At 32.7% G+C, this 15094-nt stretch overlaps 1 protein-coding gene across 2 annotated transcripts in view; it reads left to right on the forward strand.

Annotated features, from left to right (window-relative positions):
• LOC129219688 (obg-like ATPase 1) overlaps nucleotides 1-15094 on the forward strand; it is a 107194-nt gene that overhangs the window by 87645 nt on the left and 4455 nt on the right. For both annotated transcript variants that reach the window (XM_054853966.1, XM_054853967.1), the window contains exons 9-11: nucleotides 896-1036; nucleotides 4083-4179; nucleotides 9601-9723. In XM_054853966.1, the coding sequence (XP_054709941.1) occupies nucleotides 896-1036; nucleotides 4083-4179; nucleotides 9601-9723 (361 nt within the window). The remainder of the gene's footprint in view (nucleotides 1-895; nucleotides 1037-4082; nucleotides 4180-9600; nucleotides 9724-15094) is intronic.

Here is a 15094-nt window from a genome sequence, read left to right on the forward strand (position 1 = left end):
TGAAACTTATTGTGACTCATTCAAACTTTGTTCAATTCAATATCATTCTGCCTGCTAATAAAAAAAAGTATTAGATATTAACATTATATTCCTTTCATTGTACTTTTACTTAAATTCATATGATGAAGACAAATAAGAATAGCTTAGTTTTTTTTTGGTGTACACTGATATTATTACATTTTTCAATCACAAGTAAGTGCTTTGATGAGGTGGTAGCATTCACATAGAAGTAATGCATATTTCCAAAAATTGGCGATTTTGATATTAAATAGTACTGTTCTCTTCTTGTAACAAGGTCATGAAAATTTTTATGAAGTCATGAAAAAAGTCTTGGAAAAGGCATGGAATTTTTTCATCCAAATAGAGTGAACCCTGTTATTAGGTTTCATTAGTTTATTTTTAGCTAAATAATAACTCTCTTAACTGAGAAAATGCTTCTATGGATTAAACTTTATGGGAATTGTATTATGCATTCAATGCAAGTCGATGTTCTCAGTAGTATGGTATGCTAAATGTAATAATGGGAAAGAAATGTCTTTCTTCATGTTTCTAGTTGAATGCTAGCTGTTTTAATTCGCTAACAAGCTTCCGCCAAGTAGTAATTGCTTAACATTAAAAAAAAAACTGCAGTTATATCCAGGGGCTGCAAAATCCGAGTCAGGCTGATTTTAGGATAAAGGAGTCGGGGGTTGGGAGTTAAAAACTTTTAAATTCTAGGAGTCAAAGTCAGAGTCTTACTGTTTTGGATGTAAAAGGAGTCCAGGCCAAGTTCTAAAATTCCCAGAATCGGAGCCGGAGTCAGTCATTTTCCCTCCAACTCTACAGCTCTGTTCATATTATTCTCCTCTTTTATATTAAAATTTAGCATGCAGTTAATAACCTGTTTTGTTTATAGGTTGCCAAAAATTAAAGAGTGGGTAGATAAAAATGATCCTAGAGCAGCTATAATCCCATTTAGTGGAGCTTTTGAGCTTAAAATCTCAGAAATGGAAGCAGAAGAAAAAAATAAATATTTAACTGAAGTTGGGGCCAACAGGTATTATTTATTTTGATTTAATTCTTATTACAGATAGCTGCCAACTCTCCTGATTCGTTCGGAAGGCTTCCAAATTTTGATACCTTTTCCTGAACTATCTAAGGAAGTAAACTATGTCCTGGATTTTCCTCAAAGCAACAAAATTTTCTTTAAAAAAAAGGGGATTTTTTAGTGATTGCAATATCACGGAAAAATCCCTACAGTAAAGCTATTACAATTGCAAAAACAAAGTTTCTTTTTTATGCTTGTTTGTTTCATTTTCCTTCTCTTTGAGTTTGTATTTCCTAAATAATGCGGTGTTCCTGATATTTCTCTGAATTTCCTAAATCTTTACCTGCTGGGAGGAAGAGAAAACAATACCTCTTTTAAAATACTTTTTTAACCTAAAAATTGATTCGTTTTTTACTTTAAAAACGATAATAGTAATCCCAATTTCTGAATTTTGCTTGATTTCTGAATGCCAAATTTCAGGTCCTTTTCAGGTTTTTCTAATTTAAGAAATTCCTACTTATATTTTAAAAATCCCTTTTTCGCTCAAACTTTTGTCATTTTAATTTTATTTATGCAAAGTCTCCCGAATTTTCGTCTTTCAGTGTTGGCAACTACGCAGATAATTTCCTTTAGTTTAGATTTTCAATATTTCTAGGTATGTATTTTAATTTGATAAATATAGATTTTGCTTTTGTTTAACGTGGAATACCAAAAATGCATTATTCTTAAACTTTGATCGGATTTAAGGGATTGATATGTAGTTAGTTGAAATGAAATGGAATGCCTTTTTGAAATTTTTATATTATTACAGTCAATTTGCGATAACTCTCATCTAAAGGGACCAACGAAAAACTTCGACTTATCGGAAGTTTGACTTATCGCTAGTTTTGGTTTTTTACATTTTAATATCAAAAACAATCAAATATTTTAATTAATATGAACATATAACTGATAAATCTACAGAAATTAAAAGTTTTTTCGCACAGTATGTAGTTTCTCCGTGAAGAGTTCAGAAGAGGAAGTTGTGTCTGGCCTCGAACTTCTCTAGACATCCAACACTGTCGTGGAAGTTTGTAATGTTCAGTAATATAGCAAAATTTGTTGCTTTCTCTTGCAGCAAAGATCCACTTATAGGAATGGCATTGTCTTAAATTCAATACTGCTGGAACCACTTGAATAGAGCTGAATCTACTTCTGGAAAGGTGCACATCTTTATTCGTTTCAAATTCGGATTCATGGATCCATACCACTTTTGAAGAATCTTTCTTTTTGATTGTTAGATTCCTTTCAATGTCATAAATAAGATTTACTTTTCTTTCTAAATCTAAGATTTTTAGCTTTTGCTCAGGCATGTTTAATAGTAAAGACAAATCCTTCTCTGTCCATCTCTCTGGAACTTATGAGCAAATGATCGAACTAAAGAATGAAGGGGAACCCATCTAACTTAGGTCAGCTTTTAAATAAAGGTACAATCAGTTGAGTGACAACTTGACAGCTTAAAAGCAGATTCATAGTCCAAACATGTCTAAGTGTAAACAAAATAGTACAACAAAAGAAAACAAGCTATTCTCATTTATCACACATTGGCTCAACAGGTGTTCTCCTTGCTTTAGAGGTCCAGTATGCAGGAATTACAAGTGAAGGTGAATGAATTTTTCTATCACTTGTTTCTTTCTTTCTTTCTTTCTTTTTTTTTTTCCATGCTTCCGAAATAAATTTCAAGTCATCTTTGAGACAACTTTGAGTTAAAGGAAGTTAACTTTGAGATACTGAGAATAATTAGCATGGAATTAAAGACAAACGGATGTGGTCTTGATAAAAACTGTGAGTTATAGCAATATTCAAGCTATCGCGAATAGACTGTATTTTGTTTAACTGCTATTTGAAGAAAAATGGACTTCTTTTTATCTGCTTCTCCCCTCCCCTTCCCCCATAATTTTAATTAAAAAAAAAACATTACTCCTGTGTTTAACTTTGACAAGTATTGTACTTATCTTTATTACAAATAGTTAATTCTTACTGTGTCTGCTAAAACCCTATTTATATATACATTTCTCTTACATAACTAGTAGTTCTCTCCACAGCGTTGCTAATGATTAAAATTTAAAAGAAATAGATGTAGCGATTGGTAGTTGTTTTGGCTCACATGTATATATGTATATACGGTAGGAACCTCGATTATCCAAGTTAATTGGAACTGCTAGTGTCTCGGATGTCGGAAATTTCGGTTAATAGAAACTTTGTAGAAAATCTGGTCAGAGTAGCAAACTTTTAAAATGTATTAATTAAAAATACAATAGAATATTTTTAAAAGATGAAAATGAACACATAAAAAGTAATATTTTACAGTTAAAAATCTAAAATAGAAAAATAACTTGTAATAAGATTTTTTTTTAAATTGAATTTTTGTACAATGCCAAGTTAGATATTAAAAGATGCATTAAAAAAAATCACAAATTTCCAAAAAATATTTTTATATTCAAATAGAAAATTCATCATTTCATAAAATATACGTTATTTTCTTTGAAAAATAGACTTACTTAACAGATCGGTTAACAGAAACATTGGTTAATCAAAGCTTGATTAATCGAGGTTCTTCTGTATGTATATTTTAATGTCCATACTGATAACATTTACCAAAATTTATTCATTCTAGCAGAATTCAAAAATTAACTGGCAATATAAAGTTAACTCAGAGGATCTAACTTTTCCGATTTGTGGCTTCCTTTGATCCGATTTTATCCCCTCCCCCTAGTCCATCTTTTTTTTATTCATATATATTGATGCTGTGACACCTTATGCCCCCCCCCCCCCCTCGACTTTTTCTGTTTCACCCACTTTGAGAATCCCTGAGTTAACTCATCTATGTGTATTAGAAGCGGTTGAGATTGTTTTATTCTTATAATCGGGGGGGGGGGGTATCCATTACCCAATTAAGTGGGGCTGGCTGATAAAGGGAGAAGGAATAAATAGTCAAAAAACCATAAGTATTTTTCTTTTTTTTAAGGCATATTTTTATTTTGTAGATATTTTCATACTTCTCTCTATTTTTCAGTAATTTGGAAAAAATCATAGTGACTGGTTATAAGTCTCTTCAATTGAGCTATTTTTTCACTGCAGGGAAAGATGAAGTAAAGGCTTGGACTATACAGGTTTGATGAATTTATTACTATAACAAAAGTGTCTGGTTTTTATGAATAACAAAATGTAATGAAGAGAAAAACACAAGTTAGCCCCCCAAAAAAAGAAAGAAAGAAAATTCTGTAAATCAGTGCTGTTTTTAAAGTATGAACCGTTTTGAAATAAAAAAAGAAGTACAGATAAAGCAAAGAAATTTATTGCACAAAAATCTATCACCCTTACGCTATTTTTGGACATTGCTCCCGTGATTTTCCAAGCATTTGTCATAGCAAGGTACAAGTTTTCGTATACCCGTTCGTAAAAAGTTTCCACCTGTGTACTCAACCATGAGGACTGGGACATTTTTGAACATTCTCTGAACTGTCCCAACCTTGCTCGCAGCAACTTTCATTTGTTTTGGCCTCTAAAGTCTTTCCTTGGTGGTCGATGGCACAACATCAATGATAAGCTCAGAGAACATGTTACCCCATGGTTGACTACACTGGTGGAAACTTTCTACAAATAGGTATACAAAAACCTGTACCACGCTGTGAAAAATGCTTGTAAATCACGGGAGCAATGGTAAAAAATAGCCCAAAGCTGGTATATTTTTGTGCAATAAATTTCTTTACTGTATCTGTACTTTTTCCTTTTTTATTTCAAAACGATACGTACTTTAAAAACAGCCCTTGTATTTATAGTTGGGGCAAACCTAACCTAGCAGTATTGGGATGCTGTGATTAGTACCTGTGTAGCCTTCACAATGCTGACAGATTACACCCCAACTATAAACACATATAGCAGACTTTCTCTTTGTAACACCTTGAGGTAGAAACCCCCCAAAAACAGTTTTAGGTATTCTTTGGTCTCTTAAAAAGGTCTATCTCACCTGGCACACCCTTTGAAGTTGCATTCTGCCAACTTAAAAAAAATAATTAATTAAACACAAATAGGAGACTTTAGACTCTCCCAGTAATTTCTTTGAGTAGAAACCCCCGCGAAAAACAGTTTTAGGTTATCTTTTATGCCTTAAAGGGGGCATGATCACCTAACACACCCCCTGAATCTGCATTCTGGCTAAAATTAAAAAAAAAAAAACCTATAAAATGTCCTCTCACCACCAACAATGTGGTAACTTGTCTGTTTTCAGTGAGGATTTTTTAATGTGTTTTATGGCACCATTTTACTAATATCTTTTACCCTAACCAATATGCAGTCATTTCACGATAACTCAATGTTCTAACTTAAAACCTTTGAATTATTAGTAGTTCGAGCTATGGGAAGCTCCCACAGCCTTCTCAAGAGGTTAGGACCAGTGAAAATTTTAGGATCAAGAAATATTCGAATTATAATGCTTTGAGTAGAGGACTTGAGTATATGTTGTATTCAAAGACATTTTTCTTTACTATACCTTAGCAGCCCTACAAGTGTGTTTCATGCAATGAAAATTGCAGAAATATCTCTAAAATGTAGTCAAGACTATTTTCATTTGTCAATGATAAATGAGGAAAGCAATGGAAATTTTTCAAGTTATTACATTTGAATGTTTTTTTTTTCTTAAATTTTAATGTGACAAACATTCTAAATGTTAAAAATTTGAAATATTACACATCTCTTCCTTTCTTGCCTGCTTCCATTTCATTCTTAGAAAGTTCATAGAATTGATCACTATTATGGTTTTCAGTTTTCATATATTGATCTCTTCAAAAATGAATCTTACTCCTCGAAAATATTAAGGCATATTTTTATGCTTTGAAAAAAAAAAAAAACACCTAGATGTATCTGTATGTATGCACTGCCTTAACCTTTGCTGAGTTTCCTAATATTTTAAAAAACTCTTTTTTTTCCAACATACTTTAAATGATTCTCGGATGTACGTTTTATGCAGTTTCGGAATACATTAAATGCAGGTAACAATTTCCCTGTGACTGGGTCCACATTAATGATGATCCAAAAAAAAAAAATGCTTAATTACGAGCATGATTAAAAAAAATAATAGTATTAGAAATGTGAGGGACAAGTTTTCCTTTTCAGTAATACACTAGAGGACCCGACAGACGTTGTTCCGTACAAACTTTGTAAATTGAAAAGTTAAAAAACTTCAATAAACTATCAAGTGTTTGAACCGTTTTGTTGAAAAAAATAAGTAAAAAGAAAATGTTTTAAGCTGCTTGGTGTCAGAATGCTTACATTTATTACAAATTGATTTATCTAATGCTCACTGGGCGTTTTATTAACTATTTTTTTTTCCCGAACTTGATGGTTTGTTCTCTTAGCCATGCTCAAAGGATAAGAAGCGTCCTCAGATATTAAGTGTAAAAAACTAACTATCCATCTAGAAGAAACGGAAAATCCCGCTGCAACATCCCCCATATGAAAAAGAATAAAACAATTTAAAGGATATCGTTTAAAAAAAATGATAAAGGGAAAAACAGTTCTCTGAATAAGCGAAAATCACCCCCCCCCCCCCCCCGATGTAAAATTAACATTCTTCAATCAAAGTGACGAAACACTATTTAAAAACAAAAAACAATTCTTTGCAATTCGAAATGTTTCGCCAAATAAACAAAAAATAAAATAAATTACATTAACAGTAGCTTTAAAATGTAAACAAATGATCACACAACTCTATTGTTTAAAGCCAAAGTCGCCAAACCACCACGTTACTGTAATCCAGCGGATCAGTGAGCGAAGCTAACTCCGACCGATTGGCGGTCCGATCTTTTGAACGAAGACTTTTAAAACTTCAAATATTGCCTAATTTGTTCTTTCCACAGGGTGGCGACAGATCAGGGAAATCAGGGAAAAGTCAGGGAACTTTATTGATCAGGGAAATATCAGGGAATTTCGGAAAAATAATAGAAATTCAGGGAAAATTGATCAAATGAAGACAATTTTTTTTTTTGCATTGCAAAATTAAATACCTTTGTTTCTTATGCATTTTCCACCAAATATTTGTTAAAAAAAAGTAAAATTATTGAGGTGCGATTATACACTGACACATGTTTGCGCATTTTTTCCCCTTAAGGTCAAAGTAGTGAATCTTGAGTTATTAACCACAGGATAAACTTCCTAAGCTTCTGTGTCTGTAAAGTTGTTTACTTTACGTAGTTTGAATTTTTCTGCCAGGCGTTCCATGCTACGCAAAATAAAACCCTACATGTAAAGAGGAAGCCGCAATTAAAGACTTTGCTCCATTGCCTTTACTCATTGTCTTGAAGTAGCTAGCGTCCTGTAATCACAATTTCAAGAAAAAAACTTTTTTTTTTTAAATTGATACTGCTAAGAGCTTAAAAGGTACTTCACTTGGCATTTTCGATTTAATTGCTAAAATTGAATGTTAAATGAAAATCAACTTTGTTTTTTGCCATGTCACTTTAGATTATACGAAGGATTTTTTTTTTTTTTTTTTTCAGACTTTAAAATTCTTTTATTTTAAAACCAAGTTATACACTATAGATTTTGAAATTAATTATTGCTTTTTACATTTTAATGTTGTTTGTTACAAAAGATATTTTTTCAACTAATAATAAAATCGTTTGCAGTTGAGTTGTGTACATAAGTGAATATTTTTACTATTTTTTAATAGTTAAAATGCTGTATTCCGTCATTAAAACCTAAGTTCTTGATTAGAGAATAGCTCAATATAACTGGTTGTTTAAAAGGTTTCAATTTGTTTTACATAAATATGTCCATTGTTTACATAAGTAAAACTGCATTACTTCTATACTTTCACAATCACTTGTTATTCTTGCAGCAATAATTATGCTGCTTGAAAATTCAGTTCAAAATTATTTCCAAATAAAGTTTTTTAGTTTTATCATGATTAGATATGTCTTTAAGAGTGGTTTCAATAATTTCTTAGAATTCTTATGTTAACAGGTTACTGGAAGTAAAGTATTTATTTTAGATTTCCTGTAATATTTCTCCGTAGATATTTTAATATGCTATTTTTACTAAAAAAAAAGCTTATTTTCAAAATATTTTTTAATTAACAGCTTAAAACATTTTAAACACTGCATTTTATTTAATATGCAATGGTTTTCAGGTAGGGTAAAGGAAGAAAACTATTATCCATGATAACATAAATCAGGGAAATTCAGTGAACGTAATCAGGGAAAAGTCAGGGACCTTTTTTTCGCCGTTCCTGTCGCCACCCTGTACCACCAAAGATCAAGATCTTCCACTGCACTCTTTTGTGTACAGAACTACCCTGTTGTAATTTATCTGGACGAAAATAAAATTTGTTTCGTCTTTAAATCCCATCATATTTTCCTTTAAGGTTTTTAAAACTAATCAGTTTAGTATAAAATATTCTTAACATTGGTGCCAAAACTCAGATGGATTTGAGCGGAGAAACAAATGTTGCTGGGGACGGTACTTTCTGATCATTTGGTTAGGAAAACCTAAAGCACCGATCCGGTCACATGGTTCAATGTTCAACTACGACGACAAAACACACGTTTTGCGTGAACTTTACTTTACCAGTTCTTTACTTTAAAATGTATCTCAGGACCTAAAATCGCTGCTTTCAAGAAATGAAGGCTTCACTCTCTCTCTCTACATTTTATCTATTCTCCATTGACATATCCATGGTCCCACTCAAGTTCGGCCATGGACATATCACAGTAGGAAATTTCATTACAAAAGAACTGGCTTTCTTATTGTCCTTTGGCAACAGGTTAAATATTTATTTCAGTTCTCGCTCAACAATAGGTCAAAATAAATATTAATCATTTGGAAGATATAGCCATCCAATTTTTAAATTAATTAATTAACAAAATGGTTTCCGTTTCGATCTATCGCGCTTCAAAACCATGCTTGCCACAACTTAATTACACACAAAAAATTTGATCAAAATCGGTCCAGCCGTTTAAAAGCCTTATGGTGACAAACGTCCGCACAGAAGATTTTTATATATTAAGATTAGCGTGAACAATTTAATACCAAATTTTAAAAGTAAAATATCCCCCCTCCCCCCTTTTTTGTGATACTTATCGTCTCTACAAATTTCAGGTTGAAGAAGAGCATTTTCGTATGTAAAACTTGATGAATCTTTCTTATGGCTGATGTTCTATAACATAACTGTCTGAGACTTCTTTCTGCTGATGTTTGTGAAAAATGAATCAAAATATACTAAGAAGATATTTTTGAAACATAATTACTATACAAAAAATCATCTCATGGTGACTTATTTTTCTGTAACATTGGAAACAATTAACATTACATCTTTCTATGAATTAGCTTATTATCTATTAACATTACTCGATGTATAACATTACTTAATGTATAAATTCTTTGTATGATGGACACTGCTGAAGAAGTAATGTGCTTTATTGGATAATAATTTGTTTTAAAATGGATACAAGTTTTTCCCAGATGTGTTGTTTTTAATAGAATCCAATGAGATCCAATTTTGCATTACGTTTTTCAATATCTATTTGGTATTTCAGAAAGGAACTAAGGCACCTCAGGCTGCTGGGAGAATCCATACTGATTTCGAAAAAGGGTTCATTATGGCCGAAGTGATGAAATTTGATGATTTTAAAGAAGAGGGATCTGAAGCAGCTCTTAAGGTATGTGTATATATAAATACTATTTATTTTTATTACTTATAGCTAGTGATTACAATACTTGTGACTGAAACATGTTCGTAGTTGGAAATACTTGCAAAATGCGCGTTTAAGGGTAGGGGGGGGGGCATAAATAAAAACTTCTACATAGACAAGCATTACGTCATTTAAAAGCTGAGAACATATGTTTCTACTTTTCTTCAACTATTTTGAAATGTTATCAAAAATGTAGATGTTGTTTTCTAAAATCAATTGAAAATACACTTTTGAAATAAAAACGTTTTTGTAATTTAGAGATTTATTGAGCGAATACAATTTTTCCTGAAAAGTTCAGGTTGAAGAATTGCTTTTACAAATTCAAAAGTGTAAAGTTGTTCAGGCTCTGCAGACAGTTTTTTGAAGAAAAAAAAGTAGGAGAAATAGGAGCAAAAATTTCATAAATAGGAAAAAATAGGAAAGTTATGCTTTAAAAAAAGGAAGAAAATTGCAACTATATATACAGATAAAATATCATAATTACAAATTTAACTATGAAAAAAGAGCTAGAAAGCTGTTCCATGTTTATTAAACATATCACAATTAATGAAAACAATTAGAAATTTTATTCAAGATAAAAATACTAGGAAATTGTTTTTCTTAAAAGACATTTTACTTATATATTTCAACTAACTATTAGCAAAAGGCTTCAGTGGGGGATTTACTAGGGGACGGTGGGGGCGAAGTGACCTTCATTGTGTCTGTGACCGTTATTTTCTGAAACCAATGATATGGAATTAAAGAAATTACTTGCAATTGCTACTATTTTAATCAAGTAAATTCCATAAATTTTGATTTAAATTAGTTTTTGATAGTAGTGTAGTCAAGGATCAGGGTTTAAGCTGGGTTCAAAAGTTCTTTAGCATAAAAGCTAAAATTGAGGAAAAAATGTTAGCAAAATGCTAAAATGTTACACATTCTCATATATTTATATATGCCTCAGTGTGTTTCATCTAAAGTTGAAAATAAAATTCACATTTCATCTGTGATATCTTTGAAGAAATAAGTACAACAGCGATTTTTTTAAAACATAAAATAAAAAAAGAAAACATGATTGTTGTTTAGAACGTTGCAGTCCCCTCCTCCTAATAAAGCAGTTATTGGGGGGACATAATGCTGGATAAGACTAACAGTTATTGAACTTAATTATAGTTTAAACATCTTAGCTAAGATTTAAAAAAGGTTAAGTTGATTATCGCCATGCATGTTTCCTCTCTAGGATCAAATATTTCTACTTTTTTTAAAAATTAATTTATTTTTTATTTGAGCAAAAGAGCGAAAATGCATTGCTTTATTTTCGCAATTCAGATAGTGTTTTCGCATTATGCGAAAAATGCGACCGTAGCGGAAACCCTGTCAAGGATGGACTATGTTACCTATTTTTTAAGTTTCACCCAAGCTCGCCCTTTCCTCCTTTTACTAAACTACAATAATTTTTATATTTGTATATGTAAGTGTCTTTCTAAATTTTTCTTCCATCACTATACTATACTGGTATGATAAGACAATGCTATGATTTAGATTGTAATGTGGGAATTAAGGGTTAAAACTAGTAGATCCAAATTTGTTCAATCCAAAGGTTGAAGTAAATTAGTTAAGAAGGACAAAGGAAATTTCAGTCAATTTGAACTTTTTTTGGGGCTTCACAGGGATTTAGTTTTTGATATCATTTCAACACTCTAAACAGTTAAATAACTCCAGTCGCAACTAAATTGTTTTCTGAGTTTACTTAGATCATTTTAGAATGAGCCTTCTGACATTTCTATATCTAGTGGTGTAGCTAGGAGGGGACAGTCCGCCCCAGGGGGCATACTTTTGAGGGTCGGCAATTCAGCACCTTTAATGTGAAAAAAAATTAAATAAGGGAATCATACTTTAAATCTATATTGGAAGCAAAGAAAAAAAAAACCCTTCGAAATGTAAGGTTTTGGTAAGGCTATACAATTGCACTTTTCAGTGTTCAAAGTTTAAATATTTTCATAAACCTCTAAACCTTTCTCATTCTCTTTTCGTTCCCTAAGACAGACTTAAATTTTATTTTTAAAACTTAAATTTCGGAAAATATTTAAGAAAAGACCCTGACTTCCTAATGTCACCAAAGGCTAAAACCGACTTCAGTTTTGATGAAGATTTGGGAGAGAACCCCATCCCCCCCAAATGTTACTCTTAACTGCAATTTTTGAAGCAAATTTAGAATATTTCTTCAAGATTGACACCTGACACCCCCTCCCCCCTTTTTCTGGTAGGGGAAGAATATGGATTAAATTAGTTCCCCTTTACTTCCTTACATGAAGTTTTCAATTTTCAGTTCAATAAATTTTGACAGTTTAATGTATTAGATATGTCTTAATGAAAGGGTGGCAAACAGGGGAATCATCCGGCAGAAACTAGCTACGTCACTGTCTATATTATTGGGCTTGTGAGGCATTTAAACCTGTTTTGAAAAAGTTTCAGTGAAGTTTGTCCATGAACTTCACTGTAATCATTGATTTTAGAATGCAAATTACAGCCCCCCCCAAAAAAAAAAGCGATGGAGAACCCCTCAAGCGTAACAGAAATATCCTTCCGGAATAAAAGCCCTAAAAATAAAAAAAATCTTCCTTAAAAATTCCCATGGTGCAATTTGCAGCATAGAACTCTTCCCCCCCCCCCTTCCCCGCCAGGGCACTCCAGTTAATTAGTATTTTTGTTAGAGTTTCTTATTTTACTATTATAGCGTGGTTTCTGCAGTTTTTGAGTAATTTTTTAAGTAATAGAATTTTTAAAAGAGGGGAATTTTTTGTCCCCCCTTTCCCCCCAAACCCGACGCACAAAATGGTGGAACTTTTTACCTCCTTGTTTGAAGGGTAAAAAGTTATTTGCAACATATTTTACTTTTTTTTTTGAGGGGGGGATGTTTGTGTTTTGAGTTGTTTCGCTTAGTTTTACTGTACTATTGGGGGGTGGGGCAAACTGAGACAGATTTTTCTTTTATCTGTAAAGTTGTTTCATTTACATAGCTTCAATAAATAGAGTAAAAGGAAATCTGTGTTAAAAAAAACAACCTTACAGGCACAGGAGCAGTCCTTTTTTTAACTGTAAATTGAGGTTCCATAGTTTTAACTTTGAGGGGAAAAAAGCAGATAATCGGTGCATCATTAATTTTACACTTTCATAGCAGATAGCCTGTGGGCAGTGGTGGATCCAACGGGGGGGGGGGGGAATCGCCCCCCCCCCCCCTAAAAAAAAGGTTTGTAAGTTTTAAAAAAAATCTGGGAAAAGGTCACCACACTCCCCCTTCCCCTAACACATCACGAAAATCGTCTACAAAAGTATTTTTACGACTTTAATTCCAAAAATATTTTAGAGGAGAGTTCCTCAACCCCTCTCTCCAATGTCATGGAAGATGGTCAAAACTTTTGAATTATTGGAGATTCAATTTCGAAAAAATGGCCAGAATCGAAATTTTTTTAGAAAATGTCGTTAATGAGGGCCTTCAATTACGTTTTTAGAACTTCAATTCCGAAAAAATTCCGGGGGAGAGCCCTCGATCTCGAGTCCTTCCCCTAACGTCAATGAAGACCCACTTACATTATGTTCTTAAAGTTTCAGCATTGAAAAGTTGAGGGATGATAACTCCTGACTGCATCCCTTCCCTTAACACTGCCAATGATGGTTAACCATCGCATTTCAAGGCTCCAATTTCGAACAATTTCTGATGGGGAATTCCAAACCCCGTTCCTTCCTCCTACGTCATAAAAGATAGCATACAACTGTGTTTTTCAGACTTCAATTTTGAAAATTTGCCGGAGAGAAGAGCCCATGTCCTTCTTTCCTCATCTTTCAACATCATTCAAAGATTGTGTAAAACAGCGTTTTTGGAATTCTTACATTGAAAAGTTTCTGGAAAATAATTCTGAACAAATTGTCTTCTGCTACATCATCAAAGATATCCTACAATTGCATTTTTAAGACTTCAGTTCCAAAAAAATTTTTGGAGGGAAACCCCCAAAACCCCTGCTTTTTAGCATTACTCAGTGGCATAACTACATACCGCAAGACCCTGCAATGCGAGGGAGGGGGCCCAGAGTAGGAAGGGGCCCGAAATTTTTTGAACTTTTTTCATTCAATTTGATTAAATTTCTCCAAAATTCAAATTAATTTTAAAAGCTTGTGTTTTGGCTCTGGGGGCCCCCTAGAACCGCAGAACTGATTGACCTAGGGCCCTTGATTAACTAATCGGGGGCCCTAGGCCAAACACCTTTTCAGTCCCTTCATGTAGCCAAACGTTACAATTTTTGCTATTTGCTAAAACAGATTTAGCCATTTGGGGCCCCCAAATAGCAGGGGCTCTAGGTCACAACCTAGTTGGCCTATTCAGTGAACAGCCCCTGAGTAGGGAGAAGGGGGCCCATAGCCCAACTTTCCTACGCGAAACCAAACCTTGGCTGGGTGCAAAAGGTATCATATTGCCCAGCGTAGGCCACCTTCCATGAAAAGAAGGGAAAATTCCTGAAAGAAAAGGAAAAAGTCCTGACCGTACCGGAGCCCGGAAAAAAACAGTCAAAAGAAGTTTTTGAGTAGGATCTGGATTGGGGAGGGGGGAGAAGGGGGAGAAATCGGAAGGAGCCCGAGATTTTTTTAGCTTTGTTTTCATTTAATTTTTCCGTAATGTTTGTTTTTATTCTGGAGCAGGGTTGCCACGCCACAGGGAAACCTGAAGAAACAGGGAAAACACATGGAATTCAAAAATCAACAAAAAAAGAGGGAAAATCCAGGGAATTTCGAAAATTTCCTCAAAAACCTGGAAAATACAGGGAATTTTTTTTCCTTCTTAAATTAAAGTTACAAAAATCAATTCCCAAATATATAAACTACCAAAAATTAAATAAATAGTAATAATTATAATGAGAATATTAATAAAGTTCAGAAATAAAGTAAAATAAAAAATGGTAATTTTTCTGGAAAGTTTTTTTTTTTAAGTAAATATTAAAATATTTATCATAAAAATAGAATCTTGAATTTCATGATAATTTAGAGTGTGAAATTAGTCGTCAATAATCATTGTTCTGGGTCACTTATACACTTTTAGGTCCATGGCTAAGAGAAGTTTTTTTTTTTAAATAAAAAGTTGAATATATTCAACCACCATGCTATTATTTCAGTTATTATGAATTCGTATTTATTTTCCCTTATTTATTTAGAAATTTGTGTTTCGTTTTTTTACCGTGATGAAATTATCAAGATATTAATATTCTTTTCCAAATAATCAGTGCTCGCTTGTTTCTAATGTTTTATTTTCATACAGGGAAAACACAGAGAATTTTTTTCCCAAAATTGAGTGGCAACCCTGTGGGGT

Source organism: Uloborus diversus, chromosome 4, assembly GCF_026930045.1.
Source record: "Uloborus diversus isolate 005 chromosome 4, Udiv.v.3.1, whole genome shotgun sequence".
Taxonomy (NCBI): domain Eukaryota; kingdom Metazoa; phylum Arthropoda; class Arachnida; order Araneae; family Uloboridae; genus Uloborus; species Uloborus diversus.